The 22,142-nt window shown below is 40.6% G+C and overlaps 2 protein-coding genes across 8 annotated transcripts; one reads left to right on the top strand and one right to left on the bottom strand.

Annotated features, from left to right (window-relative positions):
- Positions 1-273: 273 nt before the first annotated feature.
- MOCS3 (molybdenum cofactor synthesis 3) lies at positions 274-20,227 on the top strand. Of its 6 annotated transcripts, none has more exons than XM_062009347.1 (4): positions 274-488; positions 576-800; positions 2,248-2,368; positions 17,207-20,227. In XM_062009347.1, the coding sequence occupies exon 4, from the start codon at positions 17,692-17,694 to the stop codon at positions 19,096-19,098; it is 1,407 nt and encodes a 468-aa protein (XP_061865331.1). In that variant the 5' UTR covers positions 274-488; positions 576-800; positions 2,248-2,368; positions 17,207-17,691; the 3' UTR covers positions 19,099-20,227. The 6 variants fall into 6 exon arrangements, with proteins under 6 accessions (XP_061865331.1, XP_061865330.1, XP_061865326.1 ...); XM_062009346.1 differs by having other exon boundaries at positions 571-800; XM_062009342.1 differs by adding an exon at positions 4,031-4,141 and having other exon boundaries at positions 274-800.
- DPM1 (dolichyl-phosphate mannosyltransferase subunit 1, catalytic) lies at positions 6,990-17,635 on the bottom strand. Of its 2 annotated transcripts, none has more exons than XM_062009349.1 (9): positions 17,486-17,633; positions 16,620-16,719; positions 14,665-14,698; positions 13,979-14,055; positions 13,842-13,867; positions 12,872-12,967; positions 11,340-11,408; positions 10,950-11,064; positions 6,990-7,939 (listed from the first exon to the last, which is right to left on the bottom strand). In XM_062009349.1, exons 1-9 carry the CDS (start codon positions 17,590-17,592, stop codon positions 7,835-7,837), a joined length of 729 nt encoding a protein of 242 aa, XP_061865333.1. In that variant the 5' UTR covers positions 17,593-17,633; the 3' UTR covers positions 6,990-7,834. The 2 variants fall into 2 exon arrangements, with proteins under 2 accessions (XP_061865333.1, XP_061865334.1); XM_062009350.1 differs by lacking the exon at positions 6,990-7,939 and adding an exon at positions 7,947-8,813 and having other exon boundaries at positions 17,486-17,635.
- Positions 20,228-22,142: the final 1,915 nt, after the last annotated feature.

The raw sequence follows: 22,142 nt of genomic DNA, 5'->3' as shown, positions 1-22,142 counted from the left end.
CCGCCCCCAGCCGGGACTACATCCTGTCCTGAGGAGCCTCCGCCGCCGCCGGGGCGGGGGCACGAGCCCGGCGAGCAAACCGCGCACGTGACCGCGCCTGGCGCACGTGACCGCGCGGCCGTGAGCACACGGTCCCGTGCGGCGGCGAGCGCCGGCGCCTCCGCCGCCCCCGCGCCGCGCCGCGAGCCGCCCCCGGGCCGCAGCCCGCCCCCGGGGCGGGGCGGGGCCACCCCCGCGCGGACCGCGCCCGCCCCGCCCCGCCCCGCCCGGCCCCTCGCCCCGCGGCGGAGCCCCCGCACCCGCCCGGCGCGCACCGCACACCATGGACAGCGCCGCCGGCGGAGCGGCCTCGCCGGAGCAGCCCTCAGCGGGACGGCCGGAGCAGGCCGGGCTCAGGCGAAGGGACAGAGGCCTCGAACGGGACGACGGCTATTCCTAGTGCCTCGATGGGGTCACTCACTGCAAAATCTTTCATAAACCGTTACGAGGTTCGTCAGGAAATTCCCTGAGGTGACAGAGGGCCTGTCTGATTTACACACTGCCGGTGTCTGAGATCCAAATATGTCATAGTTCAGGTTGCTGAAGGCAGGCGCCCGCAGGTGGGTGTGCGTCGTGCCGCTGGTGAGCGCCGCGCACACGTGGTCACACACACACGCAGTGGGCGGATAATCCAGTTCAAGCCTGGCTTCAGAGCAGTAACGTGTGGATCAAGACGAGTATCTGTATGCAGCTCTTCCTTATGGATCAAGACAAAGACACTCAAGATCACTTCAAGAAATGACGCCCAATTCTATAGCATGGTAAAAAAGAACTCTACAAGTGAAAGGGTGTGATGGCTTTTGTTACTTCAAACTTACACAAACACTTGAAGGATGAAGTAAAGTGTAATTCCTTCCACTCAGCATTCAAAACCTTTCTGGTTCAGAGTGACACATTATAGTTAAGCCTTACAGTACTAGAAAGAAAAGTCTGGGTTTTCGAATCGTTCTGTGAAGTATTAAAGCATAGAAAAGTTGTCAAAAGTTACTTAGACTCAGGGATCTCCTACATTTTCAAGTGGCTGATACCCTGAAACTGTGTGCTTATCGCAATTCACATAAACAGCTTTTATGAAGAATTTAGTGACGTTTCATTGTGTTTATTAACTTGCTTTAAGACGTTCCAGTTCGGCAGAATTTACAAGGAAGTTCTTTGTCACTGTCTGCAAATCACACCTTTATTGCACCAGGTACTTTAGTGATGTCTTGACATTGGTGGTTATAAGAATCAGTAAGTCATGGAAATAGCCTTTCTTTTATAAGAGAATGGAAATATACAAAAGTTACCTGCAAAAGCAAAGGCTGTGCTTTAGCAGTAAATGGGTTTCTAGAACTGAAGTACTTACAAGTTCCTCTGTGGTATACATGCGTGAATATTTCTCAGCTAAGGAAAGCTGGTTTGTGTTTTCTATAGTAACTGCAGCTTGCCTTCCAAGAGTAGCATTTTTTTCTTTGGATGTTGCAATTAGAGTATGTTGGAAAACATTTCTGAAACGCTGTGGAGTCAGTACCATATGCAGAAACTGTCGGCTGACTTCATGGCCACTTAAGCCAATTTGATTGCTGGCAACAAAAATACACAACCACAAACAAACTTTGGGACTTTCCTATTTCAAGTAAGTTAATTCATAGCAACATTAAAGTCTCACAATGATATTTAAGACCCATTAAGCCATCCAGCTCCTCTGCTGTTGAGAGACACTTCCTCACCTATCAGCATTCTCTAACCTTCTTCTGTGTTGATGACTTTGGGAAACATCACCAGAAGTACTCTCAGAATACTCTCTTTTTCCCCTTGTTTTTTAAGAAGATACTCATGATGAGCAGGTCTGTGATCAGAGATGCTTAAGATAGTTTTGCTTAGTTGGTTTGGATAACTTCAAAGGAAAAGTTGATCCCTTAGTCAGACCAGTAAAACATTTATCTGTCCTAAGCAAGGCTTAAATTTCACTTGGAAACTGGTCAGTCCCAGTATCACATCCTTGGGAAGTGATGCTGTACTGCTGTGAGAAACCACATTCTTCTTGTGGATATGGGATTGACATCTCACATGTTGTCACTGTGTTCAGAAACATTGCGTTCTGGTAGGATTTACTTAATGAAAGATGTTGATTAAAACGTCAGTATTTCAATAACTTATCACTTTTAAGCAGCTTGTGTTTTTTACCTCCCCTGCATTGTACAATAAGTAATGTAATTATTTTGACAGGATCCACCCATCAAAAGTACTGCCATATGTCTTCTTTGTGAGAGCCAGCAGAATGGAAAACTGGACTACAAAGGAGAGCTCTCCAAACACACTGCAGTCATGACATGAAATTCACCATGCAGTAAGTAAATCTCGTTATTTGCTTCCTGGGTATCCCCCCAGTAGTTGCAGAGAAGTAATAGCCAACAGACCCCAAAGCATTCGCTCTTTCCTGTTCTGGAACAAAAGTAGAAGTGTCCCTTAGTGCTCAGGTCTTCCTGTTCCTGAGAACACAGCATTTTAGAAGCTAGAATACCATCCTCAACTTCCCAGGAGATATCAAGGTCTCAAGTGTGGTTTTGTCTGGATTCACCTCCTAAGGGTGTGACATATTTGCAAAAAGTCAAAACAGGAAAGAAGTTTGTGAGCCAAACACAAAGTGGGTAATAGTTGTGGCTTTTTTTATTATAATGCACCATTGATACCAATTTCTGTTGAACAGTTAGTGCAACGAACCTTGCGGGTCTATTTTATGATCTTTGCCCACTGCTGCTTTGTTGCCCTCTCTCAAGGGCTGATTTTTTAGATCAAATTTTGGATCAAAAGTTGCGATTCAGTTTCCTTTCCTCCAGTCCCAGTTTGTTACTTCCTGAACAGTAAAAATCACAATCTATAACAAGTTCTAAGTAGCCACCATGCCTGAAGAAAGAAGGCAATATGTGGCAGAAACAGAAGGAAAAACAATGCTTAACAAGTTCCTGTGCTTTACACAGTTCTGTGATTACCTTCTTTATTCACATCTTCTACAGCATGGCATCTTGGAGGTAATATGTCATAAAGCAATGATAAAGTTTGCTAAGCAATCCTTTTGTCTGCATATACCCTGTTGATCTTAATGTTAAAATTTGCCTACAACAGTGGAATGCTAACTGTTGAAAAGCTGTTGAAGTCATCAATGTATTGAACTCAGCAGGCAATCTGTCATTTAATTTGTTTGTGCCAAGATTTCAATCCATGCTCATACTTGGAATCTTGATAGACCCTTGAATAAATATTATTGATTAGTCATCATTATTTTTACTGTTGATATGCAGAAGGTTGTGCAACCTTTCAGCTGGTTTTCTCCACAGTCCACTGGAAAATATGTTTTATTACAGTGTTTATGTTGGCACTGGGTACATCTTTATTGCAGGCTCAGACTAAAGCCTCAGATTTAAAATAACCAGCAAACCAAAATCTAAGCCAAGCCCCTCCCACCTTAGATCAGACAATTCCCCCCCCCACAGGATCCGAACCAGATAAGCTAGGGATCTCATTTTGATATTGATTTCACATTCTGTTGGATAAGTTAACCAGCCCTTGGTTGTCTGAAGTGGTTGTCTCAGGTTGTCTTTGGAATCATAATGATCTCAGTCAGAGGGATCGAACTGCTCAACCTGGTGAACTGTGTACCTAAATCTGCCCTGCTGATCAGATGCTAAGTCCTTGGACAAGAGGCAGTATCAATTTTAGTAGCCTTCAACCATGTGTTTCATCTCACAGCTGGGACTTCAGATTGACTGATAAAAAAACTTCCCATGAATACAGGGCTGTTTAAGTCACTCAGCAGAGCTCTGAGCTGGGCTGTGCATTCAGAAGTGCAATCGTGAAACTCAGGTTGAGGCTAATCTTAATGATATATCACACAAAACTCCACAACCTCCTGTTCTTCCTTAACTTGAAGTCTGTTGGGACTGTATGCTTGAAGTTTAGCACGTGCTTTGGCTGTTCTAATGGGTCTGAACAACTGAGTCTCCTGTGTCAGATGTTTTCTTACGTCACATTGAATGTCTAACCCACAATAACAGAACATGAGATCTTCCCAGAGCTTTGCCTATCTTCCAGTGAAGGTCATCAGTTTGCCATTCAGAGGAAAGTGAGTATTACTGGTGCAATTTTGGAGTTGCTTTCTTCCCCCTCTTCATTAAACATGCCCAACCAACTATACTCATGATATATACTGATTTAAGCCAGGAAGGAATTAAAGCTCCTGTTCTTGCCAAATGATTGAGTGCTTGCAGACACAGATTCCTAAGAAAGTATAATAGAGAAAGTACATTAGCAGAGTGTCTGTGCTTTCATAGGAAATGAATATGGATGTAATTAAGAAAAGCTGATGTGGAACTGTAAAACCAGGGACATAAAATGAAAAATTCTCTGTAAATGTCAAGACAGTGTTTTGTGGTGGCCAAAACAAGACATGTAGAGCGTTGCAACAGTATTAAGAAACGAAGTGGAAATTAAAATGCTGCTGTATAAGTCCCTCGTACATGAATATTTAAGACATTCTATGAAGTTCTAGGAACCTATTTCTAAGGAGTATAATACAACTGTTGTTCTATTATAGTCTCCTACTGACATTTTGAGACTAGCAGAGTGTGTTGTGGCTTCTGCCTGAGGAAATGATAAAGATAAGACTAAGATGTGGGAATAAGCAGGATCTGTAAAATGATAGAAGACAAATGGGAAATAAGGAGCACAGAATATTAGAATCATAGAATGGTTTGGGTTGGAAAGGATCTTAAAGATACCTAGTTCAACAATTTTAATACATGTATTTTGTGAGGTACTTTATTTGGTTATTTTTGTGAGAGGAGGGGTTGGACTTGAACTCAAGTCAAACCCAGTTCAAGTGATGGCTACTTCAGCCTATTACTTGCAAAAAAAAGACACAAGCTTCATTAAAGGACTTCTAGTAGAGCCCTTAAGACTTGTTACCCTATTACAGTATTTTTCATGAACTCTCACAACATTGCATGCAAGAGAAAAGGCCAGCAACAGCACACAGCCTCAGAGCTTGTTTTTGCAATGTTTTGCTGTGGACATAACAGTGTTTGAGTACTGGTAAGGTTCTACAGCACCACATCTAAATGTTCAAAGACAGGGAATACTTTAGAACCACTCACTTTAGTGGAGAAATTCATTGGAAAGAAAGAACCTAAAAGCAGCAGTGTGGAGAAGCATTAAGGGAGAGGTGATTTAGACCAGTTCTGGGCAAAGACTGTTTTTTTTTTTCTTACTCAACATTAACAGCAAAGTACTTTACAATTCTCCCTTCTAGAAGTGCATTGAGAGTCAAATGCACAAACAAAAGCTATCTCTTCTGAAGTTCAGGCTTTACAAAGTTACTGTAAGACAACTTTTGAAAGTGCATTCAACATTCACTGAGTTATCTGCAGCACAGTACCCTTCTTTTGAAGAAATGTATGCCATTTCTGCAAGGGAAAAAAACCCCAGGTTTTCATGGTATATATTGTAAAATATATGTGTGGTATGTGCTTATATATATCTACACACCACTAACTTGGAGAAAGCCTGTGTGTTCTCAATTCTTCTTTCCCCTGGATCCATGGATTAGCCCCTTCCCTGTGTTCTACGAGTAGTTTGGCGCATGCTACTGAAAGCCGTTTCACTCTCGGGACCTTTCCTTGTTTCAAGAAGTCTCATAGTATCTTCTTGTGCCCTGATGCCAGGAAGCACTTTGTTTTCATCTCATTATGTCACTTCTTTCTCAGTAACTTAAATACCATTACCTTTAAGCATAAAAAGAAATATCACCTCTATTATCTAAACATTTCAAACTTTCATGCACGGGAGCCATATATTACGATCCCAGTTGGTAATTAAAAGCACCTTCCTCCAAACACAATCTCATAGACACATGAAGGAAATATACCATGTAATTTCATAACTTAAAAATACTCATGCACATTCTAAAAGCTAAACCCTAATTCACAGCAATTAGTTTCATTCATTATCTAACATGATGGACTTTAGTTATATATCGTTACATATCTGAGAAAAATATGAGCCTGCTGAGCCTCAATTCGTGGCTTAGCAGATGGCTTTCAGCAGTGTGTGAATTTGAATGAACATCTAAAAACCTCAGTATTTGGTTGTGAAAAGCTTTGTACCTATTTTCAACTTAAAATGTTGACTTTAGTCAGGAAATCTCCAAATAAGACATAAACAGATGAATCTTCTTCACTGGAGATTTCAGTGACCCTTCAGATTCAGAGATTTACTTCTGTATATATTATGAAATCTGATTAGCCTGCACCAAATTAAATTATATAGAATCTGCTGGAAAAGTAGAGGCAAACATCGCAAAATGTACGGCTAGGTCACCATAATCCAGTTTACATGTAGACTCAAACCCTATAGCTCCAAATTTAATAATTTTAAAGGAAATTAAATATGAAACATTTGCTCTGAGTAGCAGAAAAATAATACAGAATCAGTGCAACTTCACCAAAGAACAAAGGAATATCTCTAAAGCAGTCCACTAGAAAATACGCTTTTGTTTTTATGTAATTATTTTTCTCACTGTGATCAATAACCATCTGAAATGGGAATTTATTATTTATTTACAGGCTTTGTACATTTTTTTTCTGATATTAACAAGTGCATGCAGTGTACTAAAGGAATGCAGACAAACACAAGCCAAATAGGCATCCTTTTTAAAACATCTGTTTCTTCTCCTCTCCTACCATTAATTTTCTAATATGAGTATCCACAGAACTACCCTTCCCTCAAAAAAGCCCACAAGGATGGATTTTTCATATATATTAAGTCATTATCCAACCCTACCATTCCACGATTCTATGATTATCAAGAATAATTTCATCTTCCTGCTTACTTCTTCCCCCCTTCCCCTAAGTGCATATTTGCAAGGCCTTCATAATTTCTGAGTTCTACCTACATCAAACCATGAAACAAAAAAATAGTATTACTCTGTTTTATTCACAAAGGCCTGGAACAAATACATATTTTACATTGCAAATTATTGTTTGGCATAAGAAAAACTTCTCAAATATCTTCAGTGAGGTGAATTTGGTCTTCACTTACCCTAAAGCTGGGTGAGGTGTCACACTCCTCTTTTATAGATTCTAAAAATGATTAGTTTTTATAGCAAATAGGAAAAAGCAAACATCTGCTTCTGGACAAACACAGGCAATACAAAACTATTTCACATTTATGACTCACTTATCCAAAGAATATTCCTTATTTCCAGTCTAGGAAGAGTTTTACAAAGAAAAAAATCACTGTACTCATCTGTATTTCCTCTTAAAGTACATAAGCCAATATCAGTTCTGTGGAAACTGCTCTATATATCTGCTTTAAGATACATTTATATATGTGCTGAGGAAAGAAAGGAACTAATTGGTATATATTTAAAATACTATCTGCAAACCACAGAACAAAGATAAGAAGCTCTATCATTTTTCATGTCCTTGCTTGTCTTTATTACAAAACCATCTTTAGGTTCTGCTGAACAATTCATTTCTAAATAGCTTTGTGTTCTTTATTAAGACTTCATTATTTTTACAAAAATAGAATGGAGCATTAGTCTTTATTAGTTTTTAGTTTAACATACAATTCCTTTATTTTGGAAAGTAGCATTCTGGCATACAATATATTTAGTTTATTATTGGTGGTTCATTCCGTTGTTAGTTTATAGCAGGTCTTCTGGTCACCACACAAATTATCAAGCTTCTGCTGTTATATATTAAAAGCCACACAGATGTCAGAAAATGTTTTTCTAAAAAAGTTAATTTAGGATAAACTATCACGTTGTAGCAAACAAGGTCAAGAGCCCCTTTAAGAAGGAGACTATTTCATTGCCTCCAAGTTTAGATTCTCCATAGACACGGTCCACAAATGAAATAGGAACCTGTTAAAACAAGCAAAACTATCTTTAAGGTTCAAAACCTAAATAATCAGAAGTTCTGTTAGCAAAAGAATGGCCTTTGCACTACAGCATGTTTAGACATGGCAAAAAAGCAAGCATCAGAGTGGTGTCCTTTGTGTTGGTTCCTACCAGTGATGTTAATGATGCCCCATAGCTGAGGAGTGTGAAATTATTTCCTTTATCACCTTTCAAGATCATCCAAAGGCATTACTCAGTGGCTGGATGATACACCAGTCAGAACAAACTTAATAGCTCAAGCATAATAAAAAGCCTGGGGGGTTAAAATGAACCTTCACCACTCTCCTTGTTAGCTCAATTCAATGTCTCTGGAGGGCAGAGATCTCCCAGCACCAAACATCTGCTCAACCTCACTGGAAGATGACATCTGAGTATGGCAGTTAGGGCATATTTTACAAGCAATACCCATCTTTATTGGTCTTTGACAATTTTATAGATTATTTATAGGATTAAAGGACATTTAAAGCACTAATGTTGGTTTCCTTACTGAAGTGATCACACTGTCCAGATTAACTCACTCCTCATAAAATGTTAGGAATGTCCTGCTTTTCAGTAATTTGACCACATACAAACAACTTATGACAGGACATTCTGCCAACACTGTGTTAGAGTATTCAGGAATTTCCATATATGTTAGTATGCAAAACTGAAACACTTCAGGGGCTAAAATACGGAATTACATTTGCAAAAGTCATTAAAAAAATTGGCTTGATGTTCTGCTGGCAGTTTCAACCAGAAATCATCTGGCAAGAGGAACACAAAATTCACCACATCCTTGCATCTGTGCCAGGACTGAGGATTTCTCAACTCCAGCAGATCAGTCCAAGGTAGAGAGAACCTAGGGGAAGAAGGCAGTCTGAAGACACCTGAATAGGCATGCAGATAGACTCAGCAATGGCTCTGGCTTTCTCAGCAGGATCCTTCTACAGAGGATGGACAGAAACCACTCAGTATGTCATCAGTGCAGAATGTCAGAAGTGCCATTTTCTGACCCGTGATGAAAGAATGGCTAATATCTCATCTAATAAAAGTACCTAGTCTTGCCTTTCAGTATAAGGATTAACCACCTGAGTTGTTTCTGGACTTAGTCTTTCTTGCATAAGAAGTTCTATCATTAGTCTTGAAGCAGTTTCAGAAGAGTGTCTTCCACATACTGTGGTACATTTCACAAATGAAGAAGTACAGCAAATGAGACAGAGGTGTGTCAGGTATAGCTTACATCAGGTCATCTCATCATCCATTTCTTCCCTTTAGATTGGCAGGTCTCAATCTTCATTTTCAACTTTGATTAAGAAATATTTTTCCCCTCACAACTGTATCTACATTTTACAACTGTATAACAACTCCTGTTCTGCCTGTAAAGTTGCAACACCCACAAACCAGGAATTAGATGTGCAACTGTCATCTCTTCTGGAATTGTATACTTACCCAAATAGTAAAGATTCTAAATATTGATCAGGAAATACCCTACCAGTGTACTTGTAATAGAAAATTGTCCTGCCCCAGGAAGTTATAATATAGAGGTGATACATAGAAGAGTAAAAATACAAGACTCTTGTTTATAGGTATGTGTCAGCAGTCTGAACACAGTCAAGTTTGCTACAGATATCATAAAGGAAATCTTAAAGACAAGACTGAAGCAGAATAAGGCAACTTTTCAGGTGTTACAAAGAACCTTTCCCACATGTGAGAAACCAAAGGAGGAGGGAAGAAGATGCTTTCTTGAGAATGTAACAGATTAACTGTGAAGGATGGCATAACTGACTGTCACACAACAGAGCCCATGTCTCAGCACTGACCAGGACACAGTATGTCTAGTGAAGACTGTCTGTCAGGCTTTAAACTGGAAGACAAATATCTTACATTTGGTGCTGTACAACCAGTAGAGGCATGTCAATAAATGAGTAGTGGGATCAAATAACAGGCAGAAAAAAGGTATTTGCAGCCTGAAGAAGTATAAGCAACTCAAGGTTGCATTTTTTTTTTAAAGCCAAAGAAGTGTATTTTACTGTTTTTAAAATGTGTAGTAGATGAAACCTCACCCTAGGTTTCAGCATCTGGATGTACAGACAGGTGAGTATTTAATTCAGCAATATTAGAAAACAATACGTGAATGTAGCTGGACATGAAGATCAAAGAAGTTAGGGTCAAACCCCAGCTACAGACAGGATCCATAAGGCAGGAAAGTGGAAGAAAAGAGCTTGCTTTTTGTGTGGAAATACTCTACCCAATGTTGACAGAGAAATGCAATACATAAGGTTTAGAGAGAGAAGTATCAGCAACAGAATCCGCTGGTAATTCACAGTCATGAAAATGATGAAGAACTGGTTCTGAGATTTGGCTGCAGAAAGAATTCCAGTAAATCATCTTTAAAGACACCAGCAAGAGCAATTCAATGAAATACAAAAGACAGTAATCAGACTGCTGGAAATATAGTATATAACAATTGTTTGGAGGCTTTTTTCCAATGATTGTAGAGAGCACATTCAGAGAGTTTTGAAGGGGAAAGTTGTGATAGCTGGCAAGTTGGAAAATAACAAGGCAGTTCATGATAGAGAGCAGAATAAATCTGAAATAGAATTGAGTTGCTGGAGAAAACAGAATAATTTGAAAAGACCTAACTAGAGATGTCTGTACAATGTGGAGGAGGAAAGAAAATGCTCAGAGCAGCTTCATGGTATATTTTGACTTCGTTCTCTCATTTACAAAACCTTGTAAAACTGTGTGCAGCAAAAGAAATGGTAAGAAGAAGAGGGAAGGACCTGAGAAGTGTATCAGCCAGAGGAATAAGGAACTGGAATTTCAGGTCTGGTATTCACCTGGAAAAGTTTGAAAAATAGAGTTCTAGACATGTCATTTCTTTGTATTAATTTGAAATTCTTGCTGCCTCTTAGAAGGGCACAAAATTTCCTGTTGTCCCAGTGATCTGTATCTGCATTTAAATGAAAGCCCAATATCAAAACTTATACCATACCTCTCCAATAGTATATCCTAACTGTCTAGCCCGAACAATCATCTCCATCTGGAAGACATATCCCTTAGAAACGCATTTCTCCATTAGTTTCTGTAAGACTTCTTTCCTGTATAACCTGTAAACAATTACAAAAAGAAAATGAAACCCAAAGCACAATTTCTGAACTTCAGAAGCAAAGGTGGTGTGTAGGGATCTCAACTGGGAGCACTCACTCACAGCATTACTATTGAAAAAGATCCATCTAAGTCATTTGGGTGACAGTTCTGGCAATCTAGTCTATTCCTTCCACCCTTTCCATACACATTTCATAGTCCTGTTCTTACTCCAGTTCCCTGTTCAGACATTTCTTAATTTCAAATACACTTTAGGAATTGCAAACCAGACCCATACCTGAAGCTCCCTGTTAAGTCTGATGCACCTGGTCTCAGCAAAACCTGAGTTATAAAATTGGCACCGCGACTGTGAAAGAAAACACGAGTGTCAAAACTGCTCAGTACACAGTTCCCAAAGAACATGCAACATTTCTAGTAAATAAGTCAACATCATCCTCCTAGCAAAAAAAACCCAGAGAAAACTCTTATTGCTTAATATGAAACATATTTCTAGTATGTTTTCACTGCTCCATTTGACTAATAAATCCCAAAATCTTGAAATCAAACCCCAACATTCTCATTCTGTAATGCAGATGATTATGAAGGAGAGGGCAATGACTTTGAGAAATCAGGTTTACAACCTGGTTCTTTATGGTAGAACTGTCAGTACCACTACACAGTAATACAATACAAAATAAATAAATTCAACAACTGTCAAAACATTTTTCTTCTGACTAACATTCACTGTAAGCAGAGAATAAAAATGCTTCTTGGACAAATGTGAGACTTGGATCTGGAAAATCAAGGTTCAGCTGCATTCATAGTATGGACTGGGTGATGTCTAGAGGTCCCTTCCAAGCCCTACCATTCTATGATTCTATGATAAGGGTAAGTTCCACTCATAAAAAAAACATTGTGAAACTGCAAAGCCAGTCACGAATTTCTGGCTGAGAGCTGTATTACACACTGGTAAGAGATGCAAGTCCTTTGTCTTGTCCAGTATCAGGTACAGGGACTCCTCTGTAATATCCACTTAGCTCTCTTCCTTATTTTGGGTGTATATTTTATTTAGATTCACAAAAAGATGAGCCCTTACTCCAGACATTAAAAACCAGAGGAAAACCAAATCCAGTCCTTGTGATACCACCTCAGATCAGATTGGTAACACCACCTCTGCTCCTAATACTTTACAGTGACATATCAACAGTACACAGCATTAACTTACACCTATTCTCTTATATCAGGTATGAGAGAAAGACTATGCCAGAACTCGTCAGTTACCTCACAAAAATCTGTAACTGGCAGTAAACTTGCATTGCCAGCCTCCAGAAGCTTGTTCAACCCTGCAAGTTTTCCTTTGGGAAAACCTTTGGGTGAAACCTCACCTTAGTGTCCACTATTTTCCAGTAAGGTCTCAGTAATGATTTATTGACGTTGATCGTGACATATAATTTTTGAACTTATGACAAATGAGAGTGTCAGCAAGTGACTTCCTGGTTAGGGAAAGGACTGTTACAGCTGTTAAAGCTAACTGAATGTGTCTTTCCAGCTTGACAAGTGTCCTAGTCTCATTCTTTGGATGATGAAGCTGAAGGACTGTCCCATCCTGATGCCATGTAGATCAATCCCCTATTCCAACCCCCTTCCCAAGCTCAATCATATCATTACATTCTTTCACCAAATCAAGCATACTTCTATTATCTAATACAATTTTGCAGTAGCCAGTAGTATCGACTAAAGACTCAGTTCAGCTCACACAGACTGAATTGAGTATTGGAATTATTTTTCTAAATAACCAATTTATGTGTAAATATCTAGAAAAATACCAACCTGATCAATTTTCTTTTCAAATCCCAGCCATACACTCCTCCATTTCCTTTATATCTTGTTCCAGACACAATATCAAAATTGCCTTCTTTTTGCTTTCTAGAAGCAATTGGTTTTATCAGAAAAATAGGAGCAATATTAGTACAAAAAATAGGAGCAAAGGTAGTACAAATTTCAAAATAAGAGCAATCACTTTTAGTACAAAATCTCTATTTACAAACCTTTGAACAAATAAGCAGAGAGGAACACAACAGTGAAGGTAGTTATACATATTATGTATTTCAAAACCTGTTAATTGTTTTCATATCTGTTTCAGGGAATCTTATTATTATGTTTAACAACGATGTCATAGAATTTCATAGACCACTTCCATAGACCATAACTAACTTGTAAAGACTAACTTAAGCATTGTAAAAGCCTCTCTAGTATAAAAGATAGAATTATTTAAAATACTGATTTAAAGATTTAAATTATACTAAGCAAGAAAGTTGAGAATTACACAGACTGCTACCCTTGGCCTCCCATATAATGTCTGTTGGCCATTTCTCACAAATTGAAATGCTAAACGGGAGTAAGAAGTAGGCAAAAGGGAGAGAAGTATTTCACCAATAACTAGGGACATGGTCCTCTACTCAATATCCCTGCAGGCACACATGATGAAACTCTTAAATTAGGAGATGACATTGATACAAATGCTTTTCAAAGCTGAACAACCATTACAAGGAAGGGAAGTACTTAACCACACACGCTCAGTTACTGTAAACTTGGGGATTTTTGCTCCAGTTAGGAATAGTTACTTTTCTGTATCATTTGGGGACAAATCTAATGAGGTCAAATCATGTCTATTTGAATTCTTGCCTTGCCAATTTTCTTACTACAGCTGGACAGCTATACAAGAATATAAAGCTTTCAAATATTACTACCCAACATTACATGTTCAGCAGCCATCTCTCATGTTGTAATCGGCACCTACCTGATAAACTCTGGAATAAATTTTGGCTGAAATGGAAAGAAAACAGGTCATCAAAGAGAAAAGGGTGGGGGTAAAACAAAAGAATGGAAATATAATTGTAACAGATTAAAAACACAGTACATAAAATACAGACTTACGTGGTGAGAGAGGTCAGCATCCATAATAACAATAAAATTCCCAGTGGCATGCTTCATTCCATGAATATAAGCAGTGCCTGATGAAAATAGGACAGAAATTATTTCCCTCACTACTTTAACATGTGCAATCTTCTAGCTACATTTTTCACTTGTGTTCCAAAATGAATTGTACTAGTAAAGGATCAAATAAAAACTCCTAAAATTTATTTTAAAATAATGTATCAAGAGTTCAACCATCCAGCCCTCGCTGGACGTTGCACAAACTATGGTCCAATTTTTGAAGCATCCTACACACAGGCAGATAGCATGGAAAGTACCACTGTCCCCTCTTCCACACAAGTATAACAGCCCCTCTCAATTACAGCTTTCTAAATCTGTAACCAGTGAGTGCCGTACAGGCGAGAGAGAAGTGGCAGCTTCACAGGAAAACAGTTGTACAGAATTGCAGTGGCCACAATTTTCAGGTTTGAGCTTCTGGGGAACCTGTTACAAACACTGTGATTTTTCTATGTGGGGTTTTAAGCTTGTTCACTTACAAAAAAAAAACTTTGATGAAAACATATATTTCTACTTTTGGACTTTACTGTCATCTTCTCTGGAATTTTATACACTAGAATCAAACAACATAGCAGATTTTTTGGTAAAGTTGTGGTTTTTAGCACTAAGCAGAGTTAATGAGCACTTACCGAGGCCCAACTTCCTTGCTCTGGGTCTTAGAAGCTGTGGGATATATTAAAATATATTACTTGAAGTACAGTTTCTAATTCATTCTGTTGACACCTTAACACTTAATAGTTTCAAGGTATAAAAATATTTTTAAATGTACTTTTCATTCTTAGAAAACTAGATAATGCCTAAAAACAAATGTATCTGCCAAAATACAACAGAAACAAATCATGACATCAATTGAGTATTTGATCGGGTCATATTTAAAAACAAATCCCTTTTAAGCTTTACTTAGTAGTTCTGTAGTAAAAGAGAAAATTAAAAGCACCATCTTAGTTACTGAAGGACTTCTTCAAATTCCCCTACCTGAAATAGAATGACAGTCTCCTCAGCACCATTAAGGAATGACAAATTCTAACAGCAAAGATTTTAGCAAGCTTCCCAAAGTGATTTAGAATGCTTTTAGTACTAAATATCAATGTCAAGATTTTTGTGTACATACAAATATATCCCATGATTAATGGCCCTATAACAATAATATTAATCTTTTAGAGTATGAGTGACCAAGCTTTAAACCTGTGCCAAGCACTCTCAGCTCCTGCAGAACCGTTTGAAGTGCAGGGGGAGAAAAGGGCAACCCCACTAACAAAAGAGGAACCCAACTTTTATGTCATCGTGACACATTTAACTTCTAACTCTTCCTGAAGTGCCTTCTATAGAAGCCAATATTTGAGGAGGAGAGGGTAGATACATAATCAGTCATCTAAATATATGTCAGAAACATGAAATCTCACTTTAAAACCTTGGCTAACTTTGACACATTATCTGAGGTCATAAGTAATGTAATTCAGAGAAGGACATGGATGAGATAGTTAGCAATCATCACTGCTTCTGCTGATTTGGTGGTTTGGTTCCTGGGTCTTTTTCCCTTTCTTTTTTTTGATTCCTTATCTGCATCCTTGAACATGTTGGCCTCTTTTTATGTCAACCACAGACCATGTTCAGTGAGCATAACTTAGGAAGTGAGAAGCCCAATGGTGTGATTTGGATTGTAACTCCTGACCACAAAGGATTTCAGGTTAACAAAGACAAAGAAAAGGATTTCAGGTTAACCCCCCCCTAACAATAAGTAAACCAATCAATTAAAAAAACCCACAAACCAGGAAACAAAGAAAATGGACCTAATGAGAAAACACAGCTGCTTTACTCTTCTGGCAGTGAGCTGACAGCAGTGCCTCTGTGTAACGGCACCTGAGGGCATTTGGCTCAATACTTACTGCTGCAGGGGCTGGTCCCCAGAACAAACACTGCAATTAAGGTCTTAAGCAAGTGGAAACTAAAACTTCTCTGTTACTAATTACACAGCATTAGGTTAAAAATGACCCTGACACTGCTTAAAGCACAAAACTCCAGACAAGCTGAACCCTGGGGTTTTCCACTCTTGTGTGATAAGGCCTTTATTGAAAAAAAAAAAGTGGTTTTAATGGCATATAATGACTAAATGATGGTATCTTGTTGTATGTAACTGACAGTTACACAGTAGTGTATTAAAAAGAAAAGCCCTGTTACTGAGGAAAGCAACTAGGCAAGCCTCAAAGTAAATCACAAGACCAGACTAGCTTTCATCTCCCCAATTTCCCTACTGCAGTCTCTTAAAATGAAATTAAAGTTTACCCAACCCTCATCTCTCCCTCAGGCAAGCTCAAACACCCACTAGTCATTCCTCAGGAGCCCACAGCGACACACTCAGTATGGAAAACATTTTGCAAATATCAATTCATCACTCTGCACATGAGTTCCTCATGCTGCTGAGCAGCATTATATTACATCTGTCTGAAATAGTGTACAAACTGAAGTGACTTGTTTATGGATGTATAGAAAGGGCTAAATCCAGGGACTCCATTCTGGTTCTCTAAGGACTTCAAGTACTTTCCAATATGATAAAAACTAAAGCCATACAGAACATATAACTCACTATTTTATCTGATCCATATATCTTTTCCAACTGTTCAGCAACTTCCTGTGTCCCATCTGGGCTTCCATCATCTATGATGATAATTTCAAAGTTGTTTCCACTGAAATGAGAATTATTTTTAGATGAGCAAACAGAAACCCCAGTTTCATTACCTAGCCCATTGTGAAACACATAAACAAAGAACAGACCACAAAATGATGTTCTGGCAGTTTGAGATACACGCTACAGTTATTCTTACGCCCACAGGACTGTGCTTATCAGGATCAAACATTTCTCAATGGCCCTGTTTTGTGTCCTGAGCTGCAGTGGTGTTGATAAACCTCATCCTTACCCCAGCACGACCACAGCACTCGGCTCGAGCCTCACGGCTGTGAGGGATGCAGAGCTGCCATTGCCTGGGCGCTTTCAGCTGGCAGCACTTTCTCGAGGCGCTGCTGCAGAGGAGAGCAGAGCACAGCAAGGCCTCAGATGAGAGGGACTGTTTCCCCGGTTAACCTCGACACAGCTGCGCTTTCCACTACAGCTTCGGTACCCTTGCCTGCATGCCCTCCTTCCCTAGCTAACAGGGAACATATTCCACCCCACAGGTGACACCTTCCTAAGGTGGGATGTCCTTTTGCGACTCTAACAGACGTGCATTTCCCAGCGCTGCGGACAGCCCTTCGGAGCTCCGCCGCTCCACCAGAGCTTCGCACCGAGTGTTCAACCCGCCCCGTACCAGCGTTGGGCCGGGCCGAGCGGGCCCGTGTTCCCCGGGGCGCTGAAAGCCGCCGCTTCCTCCCTCCCGCAGAGCCCCCGCCTGCCTGGGCAGAGGGACGGAGCTCGGGGACGCCGGAGCCCTCACCCCCACCTGCCGTGGCCGGTACCTCTCCTGGAAGGTGCGCACCAGAAGCCAGACGACGAGGGGCAGGTTCTCCCGCTCGTTGTAGGTGGGCAGCAGCACCGACAGCTTGTCGTGGCCGGCGGCCGCCATGTCGGCGCTGACGCGGCCGGAACCGGCGCGCACGCGCCTCAGTCCCTCAGCGGCGGAAGCGGAACGGCCGGGCCCTTCCGCGCTCGCGCTCCCTCAGCCATGGCGGGCGGCGCGGAGGCGGCGCGGCTGAGTGCGGAGATCGGCCGGCGGGAGCAGGAGCTGCGCGGCTTACGCGAGCAGTTGGCCGCCGTCCTGGCCGAGGGTGCCGCGGGCGATGGGGAGGCTCTTACGGAGGACTGCGCTGCCGCCTTTCCTAGCGAGCTGCCCCCTCTGCCCGTCCAGGCCTCCCTGAGCCCCGCCGCCATCCTGCGGTACAGCCGGCAGCTGGTGCTACCCGAGCTGGGCGTGCGGGGTCAGCTGCTCCTGGCTCGCTCCTCCGTGCTCGTGGTGGGCTGCGGCGGCCTGGGCTGCCCCCTGGCCCAGTACCTGGCCGCCGCCGGTGTTGGTCGCCTGGGTCTGGTGGATCACGACGTGGTGGAGACGAGCAACCTGCACCGGCAGGTGCTGCACGGGGAGGCCCGCCGAGGGGTCCCCAAGGCCGTGTCTGCCGCGGCAGCTCTGCGGCTGCTGAACTCCACCGTACAGTATGTGCCCTACTGCGGGGCGCTGAGCCCTCGCACCGCCCTGGAACTGGTGCGGCAGTACGACCTCGTCGCCGACTGTTCCGACAACGTTCCCACCAGGTACTTGGTGAACGATGCCTGTGTCCTGGCCGGGAAGCCCTTGGTGTCCGGCAGCGCCCTCCGGTTGGAGGGACAGCTTGTCGTGTACAACTACCAGGGAGGGCCCTGCTACAGGTGTCTCTTCCCCAAGCCTCCTCCACCAGAGACAGTGACTAACTGTGCAGATGGGGGAGTGCTGGGTGTCGTGCCAGGCATCATGGGGTGCATCCAGGCCTTGGAAGTGTTGAAGATTGCCTCGGGAATGGGTTCTTCCTTCAGTCAATTCATGCTGATGTTTGATGCACATGAAGGGAGGTTTCGCAACATCAAGTTAAGACCAAAGAAACCAGACTGTGCTGTTTGTGGTGACAATCCATCTATCACCTGCCTGCAGGATTATGAGGCGTTTTGTGGTTCATCTGCAACAGACAAGTGTAGGACTTTACATCTGCTCTCCAGTGAAGACAGAATATCTGTAGAGCAATACAAAAAACTGTTGGATGAGCAAGTTCCTCATGTATTGTTAGACGTTCGTCCACAGGTAGAAGTGGATATCTGTCGCCTGGTACACGCTATCCACATTCCTTTGAGTAAATTAGAAGAAAAAGATGAAGAGTGTCTGGGATATTTAGAAAAAAGAATTTCTGAAGAGAAGCAGAGAACTAATGGCCAAACATCTGTTCCTGTATATGTTGTTTGCAAGTTAGGAAATGATTCCCAGAAGGCTGTAAGAATTCTGCAGGAGTTACCTATTAAAGAGTTTGATTCTGTGTTAGCTAAGGATATTAAAGGGGGGCTCATGGCTTGGGCCAGTAAAATTGACCCAACATTTCCTGAGTATTAGAAATATAAATGGTAAAAACAAATAGAAATCTTCATAGTAGATTCCATAAGGTTTCATCTTCTCTATGTAATAAATCAGGAGATAGAAATATTGTCTTGCTTCATTAATGGCATCTTTTTTTAAAAAGAATATTTTTATAGCTGTCATTATTTTTATGAAAATGTGAAACTCCATGGAAATGGGAAGAAACATGTTTCTTGGCTATTATTTAATAGTGAAAATGTGTAATAGCTAGTTGTGCATGTGATGATGGAGAGTGACTCCTAACTAGTAACTATAACCTGGACAATGACAAATGCAGGAGTCAAGCCTTGAAAGTTTTTACTCCTAACTGCCTGACAAATTGAAACACTGCATGCAGTGATTAGGAAAATAGCTGTTAATTTCTAGCTGGTCAATAGCACAATTAAGCCTATCAGAGGGAATTGCCAAGACAATGCTGGCAACTCTCTTTTGGTCAACAACATTTAGCTCTCTGCAGACGCAATTTGTATCTATGAAAGTGAAGTGCTCACTGCATATAAAAGCACCTGCAGCAAGGGTGTTCTGGTAAGAACTGGGGCCAACCATCATTTGTTCGCTGGCAAAAAAATGTGCTGCATTATTTTGTTAGGTGGCATGAAGAGCTACCCATATCTGGAAGGTTCTCATAGATGAATGAAAAGAAAGAAATAGCTTCTCAACAGAGAGCTGGCTGAGTTCTCATCACTTAAGTATAGTACTTAATTAAGGTATGGATTTCCTTCTTTAGGAGGTAAAAAACACCTGTCATGACTAATCTTCCCATTATACATGGGCAAAAAAAAATAGTACCGTTATAATTAGTAGTTGAAAAGGCATACTTGAGTAAAATAAACTTGAGAACATTCACACTACCTACTTTGCTAGAACCCATGGCATGTTATTATAATAATAATAATCTTAACCTCTTGTGACAGGAACAGTTCCATGAATTTATAAGTAGAGAGTCCAGTCTAGAAGGCCATGACTTAAAATAAGTGCTTTTTGGCATGTAGCAAGAGAGTTATCTGTCTTAGAGAAGGTTGTGGAGGCTTGGTTCAGTCAGAACTTCTGGCTTCTGGTGTGTGTCAGCTTTTGGGAATTAGAAAGCAGAGAGACTTGTTTGAAATGCCTGATTTGTGTTTTGTTTTTCCTTTCTTTACTGAACTGTTAAGAAATTGAAACATGAAAGAAACAGAATTAATTCCCTAATACCCAACTGTCCAATGCTAAACAACAGATGTTATGTCACATATGCACCTGACCTGAAAAAGTGATTCCTTTTCAGTCATTCAAAGCCAGGTGAACCCCTGGGCTTGGGGAAAAGGGAAAGACTCTTATTCTAAATCTGAGTGCTACTTCCAGTGGGTACAAATTATGTGTAAAGTCGTCTCGCATGTTATAACTTTTTAGCAGCAGATGTACACAAATCCTATGAAAGAAAAAGGAGGTGACATTAAAGCCTGTGGTGTTTGGTGGAGGAGTTTTTGTATGCATTTTTAACTGCATTTCTTGTACCACATTTTCAAGCAGGAAACCAGACCGTGAGTCTTTGTCCTATATAGAAAACAATGAACACCTCAAGGAATTGGAGAACTCTGGAAAAACAATGATAAAGATGAATGAAAATGGAAACATAGAATTACCAGAACTGGCAAAAAAAGGTAAATGTTTCAAGTCAGGCTGACAAGACACCTTGAAAGTTCTATCTTTTCTATTGAAATGCCTTTTTGCAAAGACCACTTTTGCCATTCTGCAGGGACTGAGGTCCAAAGTTCTTGAAGGAGTACAACATCTGAAATGCATCTGTCATTTTTTCATAGAGTTCTATGAAAAACTAATTGGGCCATGCGATACAGAGATGATTATTCTGGAAAGAACTAGTGGCTTAGTTCTGATCTCAAGGGAGTTATGCAAAATGTAGGTTTCTTTGGAAAAAAAAGAAAAAGTTCTCTTCCTTGCCTTAGGACACCAATTAAATTCTCAGCAAATATGAGAACATCTGTCATACATCTTAGACAAAGATAAGGCTCATAGTGTTCATTAAAAATTCATTCTTTACTTGCTGGGGCTCTTATTTTAAGTTTAGTTTTTTTCCCCTTGGCTTGCTGAAGCAATACACAAATCTTCCTGTAAATACAGTCTTCATCCACTTCTGAGCTCTTTGGAGATAGGCTGAAAAATCACAGAACAAAGCCAAAATCATTCTTATTGGAAACTTATATTTTGTTTTGACTTATTTTTCTTTCTTGAATGCTATAAAACATATAGTCGTACCTCTGTTCACCAGAAAGTAGAATGGCATATCTCTACTTGGAAATTCCAAGGGAAGCAATAAAACTGTATCATTATGGTTCTATGATTTTGTATTGCTGCCAGAGTGCTGCCTAAATATTGGTATGTGTTGACATTGTGAATGAAGACAAGCTGCTTTATACAAAGAGCTTATAGCATAATTGGTCTAAGATGTGTTATCAGAAAGGGTAAGGTCAGTCAGCAGAGTATTTTTCTCTTTGTCCTTTGCTCTTGATGTCATGAAGTTGTTTTTTGCTTACATTCTATTTTAAATGGCTTACTAGAATTTCACATTGGAATTAAACAGGAAACACCTTCTGTAGAGGAGGTTTAGGGTAATAGAAAGAGGCTATGGCATGTATTCTGAATTGCTGCATTTTAAAGTTACAGGATGGGCTAGTGGTTCAGGCACAACATTAAATATCTAAACTTGTTTTGTCCTGGGGCATAATTATTATTTAATGGAAAGCCAATCAAGCCAGTCTAGCTGTCACACAAGTCTAAACGGTGTCTGCATACAAGGTACAGTGGGCCTTAGTAAGCTAAAATCCTTATTTCTCCTCTTACCTCAAAACTCCAATAAATTCAGCATTGACCTACTATCAAAGCGTATAATTAAAAATTAATCCCAACAATTAATGCAACTATTTGTAGACAAAGGTATAAAGGATGTGTCCAAAACTAGTTCTCAGTGTCCATATACCAGAAATTTAGGTATGGGAGCATCTTTGTTCTTATCCTATTTGTAA

The sequence above is a fragment of the Colius striatus genome, chromosome 16, assembly GCF_028858725.1.
Source record: "Colius striatus isolate bColStr4 chromosome 16, bColStr4.1.hap1, whole genome shotgun sequence".
Classification (NCBI taxonomy): domain Eukaryota; kingdom Metazoa; phylum Chordata; class Aves; order Coliiformes; family Coliidae; genus Colius; species Colius striatus.
The sequence above is the reverse complement of the archived record's forward strand: the minus strand, read 5'-3'. Positions and strand labels throughout refer to the sequence as shown.